Source organism: Sminthopsis crassicaudata, chromosome 6 (genome assembly GCF_048593235.1).
Source record: "Sminthopsis crassicaudata isolate SCR6 chromosome 6, ASM4859323v1, whole genome shotgun sequence".
Classification (NCBI taxonomy): domain Eukaryota; kingdom Metazoa; phylum Chordata; class Mammalia; order Dasyuromorphia; family Dasyuridae; genus Sminthopsis; species Sminthopsis crassicaudata.
Window position 1 is genome coordinate 117,209,272 of NC_133622.1, and position 21,523 is coordinate 117,230,794.

The following is a 21,523-nucleotide window of genomic DNA, read 5'->3' on the forward strand; positions in this document are numbered from 1 at the left end:
GTGACAAACAGTGAAGATAGACAGCAAATTGGACAATTGGAAGAGAGCAGACTGGATTCCTTTTGGGAAATTGCAAAGTTCCTTTATTGACTTCTGCTTTCTTATGGAAATAATCTTTTTAATGCCAATATTTTACTAGTGCTACTATAAAGCATTGAAGAATCAAAATTGAGAAGGAAGGATTTAGAGCTCTAAAGAAGGATAAATAAAGAAGAGTTTTCAATCCTAAGGAAAGAGGGAGGTAGAGTTAAGAGGGAAAAGGAGAGAAAAGTGAGAATGTCAACTGGCCAAACAGATCTAATATCAACAGGTTGGTGACCCTAACAGCAAAGTCCAATCCTAACCTGTAGATCAATTCATCCTAAATTCATGTTAATTTCTACTCTATTTTAAAATTGCATCATAAAGATGAACATTTGAAGATACAAGATCTTTAACTTTTAAATGAATGCCATAAATTATGAAATCAGCTGTTATATCAAATCATTATACTGCTTTAATTGCAGTCATTCATGTATTACTTCCTCATAGGCCACCCACACACTTTGTCCCCTTTATTGTCCCTGCAATCCAATCTCTAGTTGGAAAGTGCAGAAGCTTATAAATCAATCCTCGATGTTTCTCAGGGCTTGTAATCCACAAAATAAAGAAGACTGGTCAGTCCAAGTCAGGTTTTATAATTTGCTCCAGATTTTCAAAACTACATATCCAGGGAAGCACTGAGACTGTACTGTGTAACATGAGAACACTTGCCTGATAAATAATTAGACCCATGATAAACTTTGGAATCTGTCAGTCTTAAAATGGAACCTAACAGCTTAGGTCATCTTCTTTACTCTTCTTGCACTCTTCTGCATCACGTCACTCTTAACAAGCACAGCAAAAGGAATTAAAATAACTATAATTAATGATATAGGTCTTAGTCTATTTCTGAACAACAGCTGATATAGACCTTGTTCCATTTTTGACTCCCCTTCCTGAAGTACACTCTTTCTGTAATGAGCCATAATGATTGCATCACAATGAAATATTTATTGGTTTCACACCCTGAAAAGACATGTAAAAATGATTGAAAATTTTAAAAAAGATTATCAAAAAAATCTGCTCAGGTCTATACATTGTTTCCTCTAATTCTTCAAAACATATTATTTTGTTGTTAAATTTTCTAAAGTGTTCTCTTTCCTTGTGCTATGGAGTTGAAGTCAGGTTCTCAAAATCAATGTCAATGAAGTACAAGATCTGAAAGATACCACCAAGCTGGAATGGCTTTGAACATGAACTACATAATTGGGTATTTATGTCATAGAAAGTTCAGTCTAGCCAAATTTGAAAAAGTTTTTCCCCCTCAGAGTGTTGTCTCTGAAATGATTTGTTTTAGCCATTACAAATTTAAAAGGCCATCTCTCAAGGAATAATAGGACTTCTCATGTATGTTCAAGGGAGTACTTCATTGATGAAAACACAGATGCTTTAGTATGGAAATATTTTGATGATGATGATGATGATGATGATGATGATGATGATGATGATGATGATGATGATGATATTGGGATAGAACTTCATGACTCATTGGATGTTTTACATGAATCATTTCATTTGATCCTTATAAACAACTCTGAGATGATCAAAGTGAATATTATTATTCTCATTTTTCAGATTAAGAAAAGTCTCAGACAAAGGAAATGATTTGATTAATGCTAATGAGGGCAGGGGTAGCTAGGTAATGTTAAGGATACAGCACCAGCCTTGGAATCAGTAAAATCTGAGTTCAAATTTGGTCTCAGACACTTATTAGCTGTGTGACTTCAGGCAAGTCACTAATTTTGCTTGCCTCAGTGTTCTCCTCTGTAAAATGACCTGGAGGAAGAAATGGCAAACTACTCCAGGATTTTTGCCCCAAAAGTCCCAAATAGAGTCACTGAGAATGACTATTTCATGACTGAAACTGAAACCACTCAATTAGTGAGTTACAGAGCTGGGATTTGAATCAGGTCTTCACCTCTAAATGTAATATTAAGATAGAGTTTCCATATAATGGACACACAGAAATTATGATATTAAAATGAAGATCCCAAATGACACACAAAGAAAAGAATTGTTTCTTCAGATTATTACTTCCCTTCAATCAATAATGCCATGCCCATGGAAAGACTGCTATGAAATGATGCTAAGTGACTTAAAAAGAATTGGGATATCATTGTGCACAGTAACATCAATGTTAGAATGAACTGTGAAAGATCTGGCTTTATAACCTGATCAATACAAGACAAATTCTAAAGAAATCATGAAAACCGTTATCCACCTCCAGAGAACAAACTGATGAACTCCAAGTATAAATTGAAGTATAATTTTCTTTCTTTTCCAATTAAAAAAAAATTACCAAATATAAAAATTATTATGAATTATTTCACATGTATAATTAATATATTTCTTGCCTCTGTAGGTGGGAAAAGGTTGGGAGGGTAAAATAATTAGGGACTCAAAATTTAATATTTAAATAAGAAATTAAAGGAAAAAAATTAAATAAAGCCTTGTCCAATGTAATATGGTGACTATTTACTTATTCTTCTGTGGCAGTTCTCAAATTGTGTTCAGTAGACCCTTCAGAGTCCCCAAGACCCTTTTTTTTTTTTTGCAGGGGGGAGGGGTAAGGCAAAAATTATTTTCATAATAATACTAAGATATTATTTGATCATTAAAATTCTGTTCTTTTTTCCAACTACTTTTTAGCCTGAGACTAAATTTGTTTCTTTTCATTAAACCAAACCAATGTATCATAATATCTTGACTACAGAGATATGAGAATCCAGCTGTCTTCTGTTAAGCTAGACATTAAACAGAACTGGGGCAGCTGGGTAGCATAGTGCACAGAGTGTCCCACATGGAGTTTAAAAGTCTTCATTTCTAGGCTTCAAATCTGGCTTCAGATACTCCCTTGCTGTGTGATCCTAGAAAAGTCACTTAACCTTATTGGCCTTGATTTAATCATCAGTAAAATGAGCGGGAAAAAGAAATGGCAAAACACTCCAGTATTTCTGACAAGAAAACCTCAAAATGGGGTCATAAAGAGTTAGATACAACTGAAAAATGACTAAATAGAACAAAGAGATTAGGGAAAATGTATAAACAACACTACTCTTCACTTTATTATTATTATTATGGAAAATAAGTATCATTTTAAATTAGTAAATATTTAAATTGTTATCACTTTCAGTTTCTCATATGATGAAATAAATAGATATTCATCATATGAGAAACACATAAGTACTCTTTGGAGCCCTTAAGAAATTTTAAAGAATATGAAGGAGTCCCAAGACCAAAAGGTTTTGAGAATCCCTGCTGTTAAGCTGTTAGTGATATATTTGCCAAGGAATGTGCAAACTTTTTACAGAAGAGCTAATTGTCACAAAAGTAGTCTTAAGAAAGGCTAGGATGGGAGTGGCCACCATCTTTCATTTATCATCTTTTACTCTACAACTCTGACCTTCTACAGTTGACATTCCTCCAGAGGTATGGTAACCAGATCACGAAGCAATGAAGAAGTCTGTACTTCTTCACTTTCTGGTTTCTTCCATAAAGCATTGCATTGGCCTTTCATTTGAGGGTTTCTAGTTCCCAGCTTTACTAGCTTTACTCAAATTGTCCAACAAGAGGTCCCAGGCTAAATTGCTTCTTTACCACAAATGTTTGGCAGCTCTTGTTATAGTAGCTAAGAACTGGCTACTAAGGTACTGCTTACCTCTTCAATGACAAATGATAAATTAACAAAATAGGATCACACTAAACAATGGTTTCAGTGAAGTCTCAGAAGACATATCAATTGATGTAGTAAAAATAAGCAGAAAAAGAACAATTTATACTATAACAATAATAGGCTAAAACCAAACAGTTTTAAATGTTCTAATGAGATTGAGGTGAGCAATTTGCACCAAATGATGAGTCTGATATAGACACCAAATGTTGGGATTCCATCTTGTGACGAATTCACAGTGGCCTTTCTCCTTTGGCAAAAAGTAAATTTACTTACAAGAAGTTTATAAACAAAATGAAGAGGTAAAATAGGCACCAGTAGTGGTAAATATGAAATAGATTTGTGAATGCATATATTTGGCAAGGAAAGTGGTTTTAACAATTAACAATGGAAAAGACAAGTTCTCGGTTGGAACTCTCAGTTAATCAGAAGAAAGGGAATACAGATTAAATTCTAAAAGGGATTTAGCACCCTAAAAGAATTAGTTATCTATGAGCTTGGGGAAAGAAGTAAGAGACAGAACACTACCATAGTTATCATAGCAAACTAACCCAAAAAGAATTTAGCAAAAATAGCCTAGACCAAGAACAAGGGAAACAACCTGGGGGAAAGAGGGGTTCTGATTAGATGCAAAGAGATAGGATTATCCAAGACCTCCACAGGGGATAGAATTTAAGGTGGAGCGGATCCAAATAAGTGCCCTTCCCAGCTGCCCTCAGGGAGTAATCTTATCAGTATTTTGGGCTTTCTCAGCCTACTCCTCCTAGTGACCCCAGGACCTTATCAATTAAAAATTCTTAACTCTGTTCCAGCACAATAACTCTTCTAGAGCAGAGCTTCTTAAACTTTTGTCACTTGTGATCCCTTTTTGTCTGAGAAATTTTTACATGACCCCAGTTATTATAGGTACAGAAAATAAGTATACAAATTAAACATTTACTGATAATAAATCATAATTTCATGACCCCCACATTGTTATGAGACCCTATATGGGATCACAAACCACAGTTTAAGAAGCTGGGTTCTAAAGGATTAAGTATATGTGAATATTAGATCATGCTAAATGAGTGTGTAAATGAGACACTTTTTTAGACAAGGGTGAGGTAGGATCTGTTTTACTTGACAGCATAGTTTTAAAAAGGGTTTTGCTATTCCTTTTTTTTCCATTGATGGAGAGAAAATGTGAGAGGAAGAGAAATAAATTTCTCTTTATTGGGAGAAAAAAAGTTAAGCTTAATTCTAAAGAAGAAAAAACAATCTGTTTGGAAAGTGACTGTAGAACTCCATCAAGAAACGGAACAGTGGAGACCCATGATAGTGGTTCTAAGGAATTCCAAACCCTGCTTTGCTTTTAAAAGGTCATATGTTGGCGGGGAGAATTGGAGAAGAGATGGGAAAGGTTGAACCAAGAGTTTCCAACGCAGCAAAAAACAACAACAACAGCAAGAAAATAATAATAACACCCTGACTCTATTCTTTTCTCAAGACATAATCTGGCTCTGCCCTCTAAGAAAGGAGGTGGGGTACTTTTTTGGACTTCATTATAATAGTACTATAAATATTTCTTGTATACCAAAAAATAGAAAGAAAAGATTCAGGGCCCTGGGCTTAACCCAAAAAACATCTTCTCAGCAATTTATGACACTGGCACTGATGTTACATTGATAGTGGCAATAAGCCTTCCTAGATATTACTTAACTTCTCTATATCTGTTTCTCCACACTTCTCAAAGTATTGTCAAATTTAGCAAGACCCTATTTAAAAAAAAAAAAAAAAAAAAACTTGAAAATTTTATCTAAGTCATTCTTATCCACCCCAGAAAGCATCATTATTACTACCTTAGGAAATTATGTAGAATAATTGCCAAACCCAAGGCAGTTTGGAATAACACTGAAGACAAGATATTGTCTGTTGTTTTCCCTAAATACAATAAAAGATTCTCACTCATTTCCCCCTTGTTGCAGTGCTCCCAGTACTCTGAAATGTTTTTGTTAGTACTGACAGTGTGAGAGCTCTTGTGTTCCATATGATTGGGCAAAATTAAAACCAATTGTGAGAAATCAGCAATAGCAAACAGAGCAGAAAAGAGACGGAGAGGAGGGGGGGAAGGGAAAGTAGAAGTAAGTTAGAGTGGGGTAGAAGAGTTAATTAAAATGAATGTTTACTTGGTTATTCCATTCTCTGTGTAGGTGGTCCGATAGAACCCAACAAGGGAGCCATTCAGCCAGCCTTTGAAGTTCATGGTCAGGAGATAGGTGCTTCCTCCATCGTTTGGAGGCAGTTCTTCTTCAGCCTCAATCACCACATATTCTTGCTTCTTGTACTCAAAGCACCGCTTCACCGGGACCTGCTCACCTGAAGATTTCTTTAGCACTGGAGAGGGGTTGGTGATCCACGTCTCCCGGATGTGCAGCCAAAGGTGTTTGGTGGGTTCTGTCACATTGATATGGATGGTGACCGTGCCTGTGTAAGTATCCTCTTCCATCACAGGTTTCACCTCCAGGTCGTAGTGCACAGGTTTGATGTATTCGGGCAGTCGGAAATTTGTCCACTGACCACTTTCATCAGCACTGGCAGGGCAAGGACTGGCCTCTTGTGGAGGGAGAGGCGTTGAAGAGCCCGGGCTAGTGGGAGCTAGTCCAGAATCCTCAGCTGTCTTGCAAGTCAGTCCCACGGAAAGTCCTACTATTAATCCCACAGCAACCACCGCAACACAGATAATGACCACATGCCTCGTTCTTATACAGTACCTCTTAGAATCCTCATATTCCAAAGGACTCATTTTTGTTTCCAAGGTTAAGAATGAACCACGAAAAAAGATACCAGATTTCGCGACTTTGCCACACTTGCCTTTTCTCCCCCCCAATTTGGGAAACCGACTCTAGGCGGACGGTCTCCGTTTTCTATTACCCCACCTCCTTTTTGGCCCGCCCATTTTCCTCTCCCCACACATTCCTATGGGCCACTCAGTTAATGAGTATTCGCATTAAAGCAAACACATCCACCTAGAAAGACTTTTGAAAAACCGAGGGAGAAAGTGATAGAAAAATCCTCCACTCAGCTGGTGGAGGAAATCATCAAAGTCTGAGAACGAAAAGCATTGTTAAAAACTACTCATAAACAGCAAATCTGGATGCCTCCCACTGCTAGTCCTGCTGGAGTGAGTTAAAGTTAAAGCCGTGCTGGACTTATCAGCAACTGAGGGATAGTTGCTTGCCAAGAGACTGTCAGCAGCTGGTTCGGGAATGGGAGGAGAAGGAGGGAGGAAGGGAAAAGAAGCAAAGAGACTGAGAGAAGAGACGGAGACTGAGAAAAATCAGAGGAGAAAAGAGAGAGAAAGAGGAGGGAAGGAGAAAAAAGAGAGGGAGGAGAGAGAGGTGAAGGAGTGAGTGAAGGAAGAAGAGAAATAATGTGTTTCTGTTAAAAAAAAAATATGCCTTAGAAAAACTCAACTTCTGCTTCCAAGAGTATTCCATTATTTTCCATTTTGCTTTTTACTGAGTAAAATGTTCTTGAATGTGCATTTCAGAAAGTAGAACACTTTTTTTTCCAAAACTTTGAAAGCAAAACAATATATATATATTTAATGTCATGGAATCACTTATATTCTGGTGACAGTCATAATTTGGAAAAAAAAATATTAACTCTGAATGCAACGCCTGATACTTTTGTGATCTTGGAAAAGTCACTTAATTTCCTTGGGTCTCCATTTCCTTATCTGTTAAATGTGGGGTTGGACTAGGTGACCTCTGAGTTCTTCTCCCAGTTCTAATAGAACTAATATCCCATGTTTACTATCTATGAAACCTAAGTTTCCTCACCTATAAAATGTTCAGCCTCTGAGGTCCTTTGCAATTCTAGGAAACTGCAAGTTATGTTGGAAATCATTCACTCAAGTGTTATTAAAATCTATTGAATTTTCCCCTAAAATTGATCTTGTCTATAACTTGTTTTTTCAATTACTTGAATGTTGTCTTCCCTCCATCCTTTAGACTATAAGTTTCTTGAGGGCTGGAATTCTGCTTTTGTCTTTTTTGTAAACACCACAATCGCACATATTAATCACTTTTAATAAATATTGGTTGACTAACGTAACCATATTTCAGATCTGTTGAAATAGGACCAATGAGAAATTAGTTCATTGGGGAAGATTAGATCCCTGAGTGGTGGGATGGGGGAAGGGAAAAAAGACAAAAAGAAGCAAAGGAAAGGGACAAAAAATTCTTTGCTTTACTTGAATGCTAAAAGGAATCACAAGATAGAAATCTTAAAAGATCTCTTACAGAAAGTTGTCATAGGGACAATGGAAAGAATGTTGCATTTATAGAATCGTAAGATTCTATAATCATAAGATAAAATTCAAAATCCTGGTCCAGATGCAGACACTTATTAGCTATGTGACTTTAGACATATCACACAATTCTCTGACTTCCAGTTTCCTCATATGTAAAAAATATATGTTGTCATGATCACCAGATCTACTTTCCCCTTTCCTCTCAACACCACTAGTGTCTCAACACACTACTTCCACTGTATCTCTGATACTATTCTGATTTCCATTGCCACCACCCTAATCCAGAACCTCAGTACCTTCTGCCTTGTTTAGTTGTGTCCAACTCTGATCCTATGGACTACAGCATGTCAATGCTATCCATAGAGATTTGGGATATTGGAGTGGTTTGCCATTTTCTTTCCCAGGGTCACAGTGACTTATCTGAGTCCAGAGTTGATTCTTCCTGACTCCAGGCCCAATGCAATGAGCCACCTAGCTGCCTACCAGATGTCTACTTAACAAACCTCTCTTCTGTTCAATTCATATTTTATATCACTACCAGACAAGTCACCATCCTCCTGAGGTCTGGTTATGTCCTTTACCTGTTCAATAGTTCCTGGTTGCCCGACCAATAAGGTCCAAATTCCTTTACCTGACATTCAAGACTCTCCATAATCCAATCTATTTTATTAATCTTTATTTCTTACTTTGAACTGGACTATTATCTTTCCCTGACACACACCCTACGTTTCCCCACCCCAATTCCCTGCACTTCACATTCTTTCCTATTCTGGAGTGTTCTTTCTCCCTCTCTCCACCCACTGAGTTCTTACCATCCTTTAAAGTCCAACTCAAATGTCATCTCTTCCTAGAAATCTTCCTTGATCTCCCTTGTTAATAATAAGGTATATATCCTTGGACCTAGCCCAATGCTTGGTTTTGTATCTTGTTTACATTATTCTTATTATATATTATCACCTTTTACAATTATCCCTTTTTTATTAGATTGAAACTCCATACAGTAACTAGGTTCATCTAAACTCCACATTTTCCATTATACCTAGCACAGTAACTAATGCATATTGGTAAAATGAGTTCAACCCTTTTACTTTACTGAGAAAGAAAATGAGAGAAGCAAAGGGATATGCCCAAAGCCCAAAGCCAATACAGCTAGATGTGATACAGACAGAATGAGAAATTAAATCTCCCAGTCTCAGGGTCAGGTAGGTGGTGTAGTAAAGAATGATCAACACTGAAGAGAGAAAAAATAAAATAACATAATAAGGAAGGGTACAAAATAACACCCTTCCTTCACTCCCTATCCGCCAAAACAAGGTAAAAGAAATGACTCCTTCAATCACCCAAGCATGGTTCAGTGAGCAATGAAAATTAATGAAGCCAAAATGAAAACAGGTGATTTTTTTTATCAAATTTTTATTCTTCTTCTGGATAATCTGATAATACATAGAAGACGTTGAGGAACACTAACAGCATTCCCTACACGTACTGTTAGCTTATGGCTGCTAAACAAGACTTTTCCATAGTTGTCCTGATTCATTGATGGAAGTCGAGTGAGTGACAATTGGAGCTACCTATGCAGGGCCACCTGCATAATTAAATTAATTAAAATGAAATGATACCATTCAAGAATTTGAATGCAAATTCATTCTTGGGATCTTAGGATACAGGAAAAAGTACAAAAAAAATCAGCAAAGGATTAATTTTCATTTTTCTTTTTCCTTAGTTATTTTTCTCCTGCTTCTATACTAAGTTCCTTTAAAGAACAATTTATAAGCTAGAAGTTAGTACAAAGAAAAGAATGGAAGATAATTATAATGTATTCTAGCTTTTTCTTGTTCCTGAATTCATTTGTAGCACTAAATCAAGTCTTTGTATATTGAAAAAAGGAAAAATAACTTTACAAAAATGCTTAATGAGAGTTTGTTGAATGGAGTTGAAATAATGTCCTCAGAATTCTTGGTAATATGTACTTCTAACTTTCTTTTCTATCTTGTCTGCAGGAATAATTGGGGGAAATAGTAAACTTGATGCTCTTTTCTGTTAAGATTATTAATAGGTGTTAAGTCGGTGTCTGATACTTAACAATTCTCTAGCTCAGAGTTCACACCACCTTTTTTTTTTCTTTGCTTTTTTTTTCCCCCTCATTTTTGACCCTTTGCGTTTGATTTTCTTGCACAACAGGACAAATATGGAAATGTTTAAAAGTATTGTTTCCTTTAAAGGTGTGAACTCGGAACTAGAGAATTGTTAAGTATCAGACAATAGACTTAGCACCTAGTAATAATCCTAACACTTTTCCTCCATATAATACACATGAAAGTTATCAGAGTATTGTGATTTTAAATTCCATTACACAGAGAATTTGGGACAAGTCTTGTCATCATCTCATGCCATTAATATTCTGAAATAATCAGTTCTTTTTTTTTATGATATTATCCCTTGTATTCATTTTTCCAAATTATCCCCCCCTCTTTCCACTCCCTCCCCCCATGACAGGCAATCCCATACATTTTACATGTGTTACAATATAACCTAGATACAATACATGTGTGTAAATACCATTTTCTTGTTGCACATTAAGTATTAGATTCCGAAGGTATAAGTAACCTGGGTAGATAGATAGTAGTGCTAACAATTTACATTCACTTCCCAGTGTTTCTTCTCTGGGTGTAGCTATCTCTGTCCATCATTGATCAACTGGAAGTGAGTTGGATCTTCTTTATGTTGAAGATATCCACTTCCATCAGAATACATCCTCATACAGTATTGTTGTTGAAGTGTACAGTGATCTTCTGGTTCTGCTCATTTCACTCAGCATCAGTTGATGTAAGTCTCTCCAAGCCTCTCTGTGTATTCCTCCTGCTGGTCATTTCTTACAGAGCAATAATATTCCATAACCTTCATATACCATAATTTACCCAACCATTCTCCAATTGATGAACATCCATTCATCTTCCAGTTTCTAGCTACAACAAAAAAAGCTGCCACAAACATTTTGGCACATACAGGTCCCTTTCCGCTCTTTAGTATTTCTTTGGGATATAAGCCCAGGAGTAGCACTGCTGGGTCAAAGGGTATGCACAGTTTGATAACTTTTTGGGCATAGTTCCATATTGCTCTCCAGAATGGCTGGATTCTTTCACAACTCCACCAACAATGTATCAGTGTCCCAGTTTTCCCACATCCCCTCCAACATTCATCATTATTTGTTCCTGTCATCTTAGCCAATCTGACAGGTATGTACTGGTATCTCAGAGTTGTCTTAATTTGCATTTCTCTGATCAGTAGTGATTTGGAACACTCTTTCATATGAGTGGATATAGTTTCAATGAAATAATCAGTTCTTTTAAAGAATTGGCTTGGATTTCCCTAGTTGTGATTTGTGAGTTCAATCTATTTCTTTTATTACATTTACTATAATAAGTTGTCTTGAATTTGTGTTTTTAAGAAATGTATTAAATGTATAATATCATTCATTTAATTGGGTTTCCATTGTCTTTTACATTTCTCTTTTACTGGATTGTTGTTGCTGTTGTTGTTGTTTATATTGTCTTGAAGTATTTCTTCCTTGCTTCCTGCCTTCTTGCCTGTCTATCTTCCTTCCTACCTTCTTGTCTTTCAAGATTACCTGGGGATTGGAGCACAGACAGGTTAAGTATTTATCAAAAGTTACTCAGCTAGTATGTGCCAGAGGCGGGATTTGATGCCTCATGATGCCTCAGGTATTTTAGGTGTTCACACTGTCCTTTTTTCCATTATACTCTACTTCTTTCTCAATGAGATTCACAAGTTCTGCAAAGATCAAAATCCTTGAAATCAAATGAAATACAATCCTTATTTTATATGAAAGTAAAAAAGCATCTAGATGACATAATACATAGAGTACTGGTCTCAGATTGTGAAGACCTGAGTTCAAATCTGACCCCAAACACTAGCTGTGTGAATCTAAAAAAATCACTTAATCTCTCTCAGCTCAACTGGGGCACTGATGCATTGTTGGTGGAGTTGTGAACAAGTTCAACCATTCGGAACTATGCTCAAAAAGTTACCAAACTATGCATACCCTTTGACCCAGCAGCTTTACTACTGGGCTTATAGCCCAAAGAGATTTTAAAGGAGAGAAAGGGACCTGTATGTGCAAGAATGTTTGTGGCAGCCCTCTTTGTAGTGGCCAGAAACTGGAAAATGAGCCATCAATTGGAGAATGGATGAATAAATTATTTTATATGAATGTTATGGAATATTATTGTTCTGTAAGAAACGACCAGCAGAATGATTTCAGAGAGACCAGAAGAGACTTACATGAACTAATGCTAAGTGAAATGAGCAGAACCAGGAGATCATTATACATAGCAACAAGGCTATACGATGATCAATTCTGATGGACATGGCTCTCTTCAACAATTGATTCCTTTTGGACTATTTCTAGGACTTATGGACATGTATAATTCCTCATGTTGATTTATGTTATTTGTTACATCACTACTAGCCTATGTTATATTGCTAAGTACTTTTGTAATTTATATAATTATGTGTAATACCTCCCATATTGATAGATTTATGTACACCTATTTTAAGAGTGAGCCCTTTCAGAAACCTGCTAATCTGATTTGATTTCCCATTTCCTTTGGTGTTTTCACTCCCTTTTTTGAGGAGTCAGAGAGGGCGTGATCACCTCTTTTTGGGGGGTTCTCACCTCCTTGAAAAGTCAGGGAGGTCATGACCACCTATGTTCTAAAAACAAAAGAAAGTGGGAGATGTTAGGACTCTAACAAGGTACTAAGTGGAATTGAGGAGACAGTGGTTAAATCTAGTTTAGCATTGATTTACTCCTACAATAAATAATGGTTTCCTAGTGATGTAATGATTGGTATATACTCAGTGTGGGATATATAAGGAGGAGCTCTCAGTGCCAGAAAAGACAAATGCACTAGAAGCTTTCTGAGGCTGAGACAGATTCATTCCATCATCCACCTTTGTTGTGGGTGGAGGCTCAAGTATCTGGATCTGGAGACATTTGGAGGAAGCTAGAGGCAGAAGCTGGCAGAGGCAAAGGGCTTGCGACAGGAGCTCTCGGAACTAAGCAGAGAGATAGGCCTCTAAGAAAGCTAATCAGGCCCCAGGAAAAGAGACAAGACTTTGAAGGAGACAATAAAGGATTTGGACTTTAACTCCTGGCTGCATTTGGGGTGATTACTGAACTGAAAGGAAGGCTGCCTCCAGAGCCCCCCAAGAAACCTGCTCCCAGAGAACATCACAATTTTGAGGAGAATATTACAATGATTCAAAACAGTTTCAATTGTTCAGTAATGAAGAGAATCATCTACACCCAAAGAGAAGACTATGAGAAATGAGTGTGGACCACAACATTAGCATATATTTTTTTTGTTTTGTTTTTTTGAAGGGTCACTGTTTCTTTTTTTTTTTTTTAATAGCTTTTTATTGACAAAACATATGCATGGATAATTTGTTAACATTGACCCTTGAAAAAACTTCTCTTCCAACTTTTCCTCTCCTTTCCTTCACCCTCTCCTCTAGATGGCAGGTAGCCCCGTACATGTTAAATATGTTAAAGTATATGTTACATACAATATACATATTTATACAGTTGTCTTGCTACAGAAGAAAAATCAGATCTAGAAAGAAGGTTAAAAAAAAACCTGGGAAGAAAAACAAAAATGCAAGCAAACAATAACAGAAAGAATATAACTCATGCATATGTTTTATAAATAAAAAGCTATAATAAAAAATAATAAATAAATAAATAAATAAAATGATAAACAGGCTGATTTCAGGAAAGCCTAGACTTACATGAACTGATACTGAGTAAAGTAAGCAGAATCAGGAGAATATTGTACATATTAATAGCAAGATGATGTGATGATCAACTCTGATAGACTAGTTCTTCTTAGCAATCCTATACAATTCCAATAGATTTTTTTTCCCCCTGAGGCTGGGGTTAAATGACTTGCCCAGGGTCACATAGCTAGGAAGTGTTAAGTGTCTGAGACCAAATTTGAACTCCGGTCCTCCTAAATTCAAGGCTGGTGCTCTATCCACCGTGCCACCTAGCTGCCCCAATTCCAATAGATTTTGGATGGAAAATGCCATCTACATCCAGAGAGAGAATTATGGAGACTGAATATGAATATTATTTTCACCTGTTTTTTTTCTTTGCTTTTTTTTTTTCCCTTTAAAAGTATCATACATTGTAACTTATATCACATCACTTGCTATCTTGGAAATGAACCAGATGAGGTGAGATCGTTCAAGACAGTTGTGAAAATCAAGTAAGGCTTCATCTACTTCAGAGTTTGAGTAGGCCTGAAGTATTGAGGATTGAGTCAAGGGCATACTTAATTAAGTCCCTTTCCTGCTATCCTCCCATGACATCATTTTCTCCCTATTTCAGTCAAATATGGGCAACTGTGTACTTATTGGTCAAGTTCAATTTCTTGGGTAGTTCCCGAGTTTAGAATGTAAGACTCTCAGCCAATGAGGATGAGGGTCAGTGGTGGGAGGGGGTATTTGCGTTAGGGATTAAAAGTGTTAACCCTGCCTCAAAAGGTGCTTCCTCCCTTCCATTGTCTGCTATAAGAGTGGGACACTCTTCTTTCGAGAATGTATAATAAACTTTGCTTTGCTTCTAGAGATCTCTCCAGCTTTTTTATGAAATGGTGACCCCCTCACCATTTCTGAACCACAGAAAAAGGAGGAGATAAGGGAGAAAGAAAAAATGGGTCCAAATGAATGTTAAAAACTATTTTTACATGCATACATGTAAAATACTACTGAGAAAAAAAAATCCAAAACAACTCTAAACCTCATACCCTATCAGATTAGCTAAAATGACAAAAAAAGGGAAAAGATAAATGTTGAAAGGGATATCAGAAAACTGAGATTCAAATACACCATTAATGAAGTTACTAGCTGCGCCAACTATTTTGGAGAACAATTTGGAACTATGTTCAATGGGTTATAAAACTGTGCATATCCTTTTGATATAAATTTTGTCCCCTTTAACCTTTGGGGTGCTCCCTGATGTAAACTGTGTTACCCTTTGGGGGGGAAAGTAATCTCATTTAATTTGAAGTCTTGGCCAGGGACATAATCACCACACTCTATTGAACTGGAGATTAATATACCTCCAAAACTGCTCCCAGCTCAGGGGACTGAGCAAATCCTGATAAAGCCTCAGAAGGCTAAGGTGACTCTGAACCTCAAATCTTTGCAAAGTCCTAACAGGATTTTGCTCACTAATGAAGATATTTTCTTCTCGGTGTTAACACACCCTTGCCAAATTCCTGGTCAGGAATTTGTCCATAAAAAAAGCTATCTTCTTAGCTTACTGTTTTATTAACCTACCTTTGCCAAATTCCTAATCAGGAGTTTGCCTGCTAAGAAAGTTGTCTTCTTAGTGTAAATAAATCCCTTTTTTTGCCATGAACCTGATGACTATTTATTTATTGGGGTTTGTGAATCCTCTCACAAGGAATCTGTGACATCAACCAGAGGGATTCTCTTACTCTCAATTCTCACACCTTATCATTTGGTGGCCTGGTAGGGGGATCCCAGAGAGACTGGCTGAGGTAAAATCTTTTCTAGATTTTTCTAGGACATTCAAAAATTCCCAGGGAAAATTTGGGTTGTGGGAGCTCCATGCCCAAGAAGAATTCTCTCAGGGATGGCTAAATGGGAATTCCTATGTTTTCTGACAAAAAGTCCTTTTAATCTGAGTATGTTGTTATCTCTCCCTCTCTATGGATGCCTAAGAAAAGGACAAGGTACTCTAGATTCGGAAAATCTAAGGTTTGTGGCAAAACGGAACATTTTGCCTCTACCTCTAAGGGAGTCTCTTAAAATAAAGATGAATTTGGCTTAAAAGATCTCAAAACTAAAAAACTTAAATTAAGATAGTATTGTAGGATGTTGCTTAAATTTGCTAGAGGGAAATCAAACTCACTCCTTTCTGCTCCTCTAGGACCTCTAAGTAGTCCTTATCAGGAGGCTTCTAAATCCCTTCCAGAACAGGCAGGGAATAGATTGAGGCAAGGGCAGAGTCAGGGTACTGAGAGTGGGAACAGGACTCTGGCAAGGTGGGGTAAACTACTGGAGATGAGATGACAAATCCCTAATGCAAATACCCCCTCCCAGCACTGACCCTCATCCTCATTGGCTGAGGATCTTACATTCTAAACTCGAGATCTACCCATGAAATTGAACTTGACCAATAAGTACATAGTTGCCCATATTTGACTAAAATAGGGAGAAAATGATGTCATGGAAGGATAGCAGGAAAGGGATGTGTGGTACAGAAATGGTGAGGGGTCACCATTTAATAAAAAAGCTGGAGAGAGCTCTAGAAAAAAGCAAAGTTTATTGTACATTCTCGCGAGAAGGGAGTCCCACCCTTCCTGTGGGCAGGACAGCACCTTTAATCCCTAATGCAAAACGCCCCCTCCCACTACTGACCCTCATCCTCATTGGCTGAGAGTCTTACATTCTAAACGCGAGATCTACCCATGAAATTGAACTTGACCAATAAGTACATAGTTGCCCATATTTGGATGAAATAGGGAGATGATATCATAGGAGGGGAAGGCAATGCCCTTTGCTCCAACTTCAGAGTCCTTCAGGCCTACTCCAACTCTGAAGTAGATGAAGCCTTACTCGATTTTCACAACTGTCTTGAAAGATCTCACCTCATCTCATTCAGGGACTACTATTATCCAGTGTGGAGAGGCCTCCTTGGCATGGCATGGCATGTTTGGAACTTCTGCAAAGAGAGGATTTTAGATTGGCTCTTTTATAATAAGAGCTTTGGCTACAAGCTGAAGGGGGCTAGGTGGTCGAGTTCCAAGTTGGTTCATCTACAATCTGGATTTCAGTTTGAGCAGGAATTTAAGTAAAATTGAATGAGTGTCTTTAACTGAATAGGATTGGAATTCTTTTAGTTCAGGACTGAACCAATCCCACCTAGATAAGAGAATGTAGCTGTTTATCTTATTTCCCTTGGGCGGGATCCCTCACTGAGGCTAAGTTGAAGATTTTCTCCTTCAAGGAGTTTTAAGAGTTTCCGGGATCCTTCAGCCTCAGATATTCATTCACACTCTTGGTATTCATTTGAGCTGGTCTCTAACATTTAATCATTCTCTTCCTCTCTCTCTTTTTTTTTTTTTTTTTTTTTTGAGTCCTTTTGTATAAAATGATTAATAATGGAAATGTTTTATATAACTGAACATGTATTGATGAGGAAACCCCAAAACTCTGAAAAATCCTTAAAGGAGAAAACCTCCTTGGACTCTGCCTCAGAGAGGGGACTCCACCCTAAGCACAAACAGTTTCATCTTTGTTATCTGGCTCAGTCCGGAACCCATTGAATTCAATTCAAATTCTAACCCAGGCTGAAACCTAGCCAGGAGCCAACCTGGGACTCATTCACAGCCCCCTTTCTCATTATAAAAGAGCCAAGCTGGAGCCCTCTCTTTACAGAGGTCCCAAATATGGCAGCCTTACTCTTGGCATGCCCAGGATCTCTTCCCACTGGAACCGTGGTTCTGGTGCCCTTTTATCTCTACCTTCAACTGTACTAACTAGACTTTACTTCCAAACCCCATAATAAACCTTTTTTTTCAATCTAGGTTTTCAGGTCTGTAAATTCTTTTACAGAGGACTCTTGCGCCGCTACTAGACCTCATTTAACTCTGTATCATTGCTCTGGATCCAAAGGGGTTGCAGGAGAGGTCTATTTGACTCCCTGTACCCAAATCTGCCACTAGACCTCAAATAAGCCTAATTTCATTTAGGTACCCCAATTCTAAACCCTAATCCCTAAATGAGCTGGAGAAGAAAATGAGATTGCTTGCCATCTCTGAAAGGGGGGGAGGAAAGGAGCATGAAGGGTTAGAATTTGAAATTCAAAACTTTTTTTTAAATATTTAAATATTGTTTTAGCATGTAGAGTGGGTAAAAATTTTTAAAAATTATTTTAAAAATCATCAGAACAAAAAGTTATTGTGTTTTTTTCAATTAAACATGTAGGTTCTATTTCTTCACATATTATATCAAGGTCTGTTTTATTAGATCATCAAAATATAGTAATTCCATCATCATTGAAGGAAAGAATTGTTATCTCTTGTTCAGTTGTTTCTCAGGTGGCTCTGATTTTTTTTTTTTTTTTGTGACCCTATTTGGAATGCACGTGGCAGAGATACCTAGAGTGGTTTGCCATTTTCTTTTCCATCTCATTTAGGGATAAGGAAATTGAGGCAAACAGGATTAAATGACCTATGCAGTGTCATACAGCTAGTAAGTATCTGAGGTCAAATTTGAACTCAGGAAAATGTCTTCCTGACTTCAGACCCCACACTCTATCCTGTATCATCAATCTGCTTCAGGGACCAAATCATTTGTTGTAAAAGTTTTTATATATCTTTCCCAATTTTAGTTAGGTTGTTATTATTGTCATTATTCTTCCAGTTTCATCCTTAAATGCTACTGGAATGATTTGTCATTATCTTTTACCATTTTTTGTTATTGTTGTTGCAAATTTGTCTTTGACTCTCTTATGCCAGTACTAATTATTAAAGTTTAAAGTCTTCTTTCATAAAAATTTGCAAACTAGTACATATTTGAAATTGGATATAATTGTTATATCTTTGGCAAAGAAATCAAGTATTTGTTGACTGAAGCAGTTTTTAGCCTATTTGGGACTATGTATTATATTTATTGACATTAGTTAAATTTCTATAGGAAAAAAAGGAAAGTCTGTATCAGTATCTATTTCATTGTGCTGATAAAATTTCTGACTGAGAATCTTTTACTTCCTATTTTCTTTTCCTCTCAAGGAAAATTTCTTATCTAGTAAGACAGTTTTTCTCCTTTCTGATATATGCTTAGAATATTGTAATGTAATATTATTTGTCATAACATGTAATATTGGTTGTCATAGCATGACAATGAGCATAAAATTTTGCTAATTAATTGTTGTTCATTTGTTTTTACTAATCTTGACTCTTGACTGAATTATATTTAAGTGGGGCAGAGTTACTCAAAGTTGTCATCCTCATTCTTCCAGTTTCCAAAGTCAAAGTGAGACAAAAGTCAATATGACAATAGATGGTCAGGGACACAGTGGATACATTGAATGACCTTGGTGTTTTGGGTCTGACCAAGCTCTAAGTATTCCACAGTACCTGCCTCAGCCACCTTTATGGTAATTAGAACAAATTGTTCTCAACCACCCATTCAGCTTGAGGTAGACAATTCTCTCTGAGCCAACTTCAATGAGAAAAAGTTTCACATGCTCCCTGCAACTTCCTCTATCTTTCCTTCCACTGTAAAAGCTCTTTCATGCCTTTTTCGTGCCAGATAATTTACTGTTACTAGGATCCCAGCTTCTCTGCAGCCACAAGTTCTAGTGTGTTAATGCTCCTCCTGACCCTTGACCCAGATCCAAACATAGGCAATGCAGCAGAGTCCTGATCCCAGCATCAGCAAAGGGGGGGTCCCTGTGGTGTCCTTCTGACCCTGTTATCATTTGTGGACTAAGAGTCTATCAATTATACTGCCATTGATTCAGTCACTTCCAAAATTTATTGCTGATTTGCATGCCATATCTGGACTATGCTCCACTCTCATCCTGATGCAATCGACCTTTCCTGACAACTTTCAAAATTGTTGTTTTGGTCTGAAAAATTCACTCTGTCCTTTTATGGGTTTTGCCACTCAAGAATTTGTTTTGAAGCATTATTTAAAGTTGGTCAGAGGGGTTTTGAAGAGAACTCAGGCAAATTCCTGCCTCTTTTTCTGCAATCATGGCTCTACTTCTAACTATTTTTTATTTTAAATTGTTCAATTCCTATTCTGGTACCAGTATAAGATTGTTTTCAATATAAATATGCATTTATATGTTTTACAATTACATATGTTATAATTATTCTAAATAATGCTGTGAATTATGAAGAGTAAGTTGCTTTTATCTAATTAGGGTGCTGTCATCTGGATCAATTAGCCTTGTCTGACTCTGTGACCACAAGCTAACCCCTTGCTATAGTCACCAGTCTCACAGAAATTGTTCAGAAGAGGGTTAGTTGAGAGAGCACAAAAGGCTCTTTCAAAGACAAGCTCCTAAATCTCCTTCAAGAAGTCTGTAGAGACCTTACCTTAGTTGGAAATGCTAACATTTTCCTCCAAATTTAAATAATACCTTGAATTTTTCTTGTGCAAATCATGATATTCCATTTTACTATGTGATTATGCATTATATACATTTTCCTTATTAGACTGAAAGCTTCTAGAGGGAGGGCAAAAAAGTGCTATGTACTAGATAGTGTGTGAAATGCTTTACAAATGTGATCTCATTTTAGCCATGTAACAATCCTGGGAGGTAAGAAGAAGAAACTACAAGTAAGGGGTAAGTGACTTGTCTAGCATCATACAACTAATAAGTACTTGAGGAAGGATTTGAATTTAGGTTTTCCTAAATATGGTCGCTCTGTAATCCATCTACTGAAGGCCACCTAGTTGCCTAGGAGATAGAAATTACACTAATGAGGGCTATTTCCAGTCTTCTAGATCTATTTTGCCACTGGACATGGCTATGGAGGAGAAAATGAAGCTGGTGGCTTTGTAGAGTTTTTCTTTAGTTAAATTCAATTCACTTACATGTCATAGTATCACTTCTCTGATGTCATAGTCCTCTTCAAGAACAAAGAACAAACAACAAATTTTATTTCCTTTACTAAGCCTAGTTAACAGCCCCTAGGGTGTAGAAACCCTATTGCTTGTTTTTTTCCTCCTTTTTAAATCTCCCTCATATCTAACACAATGAATTTTATATAGTAGACACTCATTATTGAGTATTTTTAGTCATGACTAACTCTATCCCAGTTAGTGGGTTTTAAATTTTTTGAATTTTGGGGTTTTTTGGGCAAAGATACTTGTAGTAGTTTAGCATTTCCTTTTCCATCTCATTTTTGCGATGAACAATTGAGGCAACTAGGGATGCCCAGGGTCACACAGATAATAAATGTCTGAAGCTGGATTTGAATTCAGGTCCTAGGGCTGGCACTTTCTCCAACAAAGTATTTTTCTGTTGTTCTTTGACTTATGTTCATTTGGATGCTTCTGAGGTTCCAATGTTCCATGACTCATAGGCATACAGCATCACAGGGAAAATATTGGGTTACTAAGAAAATAGGCTTTTGCAGCAATAATTGGAGTATGGAAAGTACAACACAACTATCCAAATAGATTCCAGCTGGATCTCTTCCTCCCCTTAAATTCTAGGCCTTATCATCCATCTGCAGTGTCTGTCCAAGATATACATACATTTGAACTAAGGCAGCATATGCCCATCCAACTACAGTCATAATCTGTTTTTCCACATAGTTGACTATTTGAATCTATTTTGAGTGAATGTAGATGTTCTTTAGGAGGCCTCATAGTCTCCCTAGGCTTGGTACAATTAGCATGGC

General features: G+C 36.9%; 1 protein-coding gene across 1 annotated transcript in view; it reads right to left on the reverse strand.

Annotated features, from left to right (window-relative positions):
* ENPEP (glutamyl aminopeptidase) overlaps positions 1 to 6,649 on the reverse strand; it is a 122,692-nt gene extending 116,043 nt beyond the window's left edge. The window contains exon 1 of the mRNA XM_074275568.1: positions 5,917 to 6,649. Coding sequence (XP_074131669.1) covers positions 5,917 to 6,533 — 617 coding nt within the window. The 5' untranslated portion in view covers positions 6,534 to 6,649. The remainder of the gene's footprint in view (positions 1 to 5,916) is intronic.
* Positions 6,650 to 21,523: the final 14,874 nt, after the last annotated feature.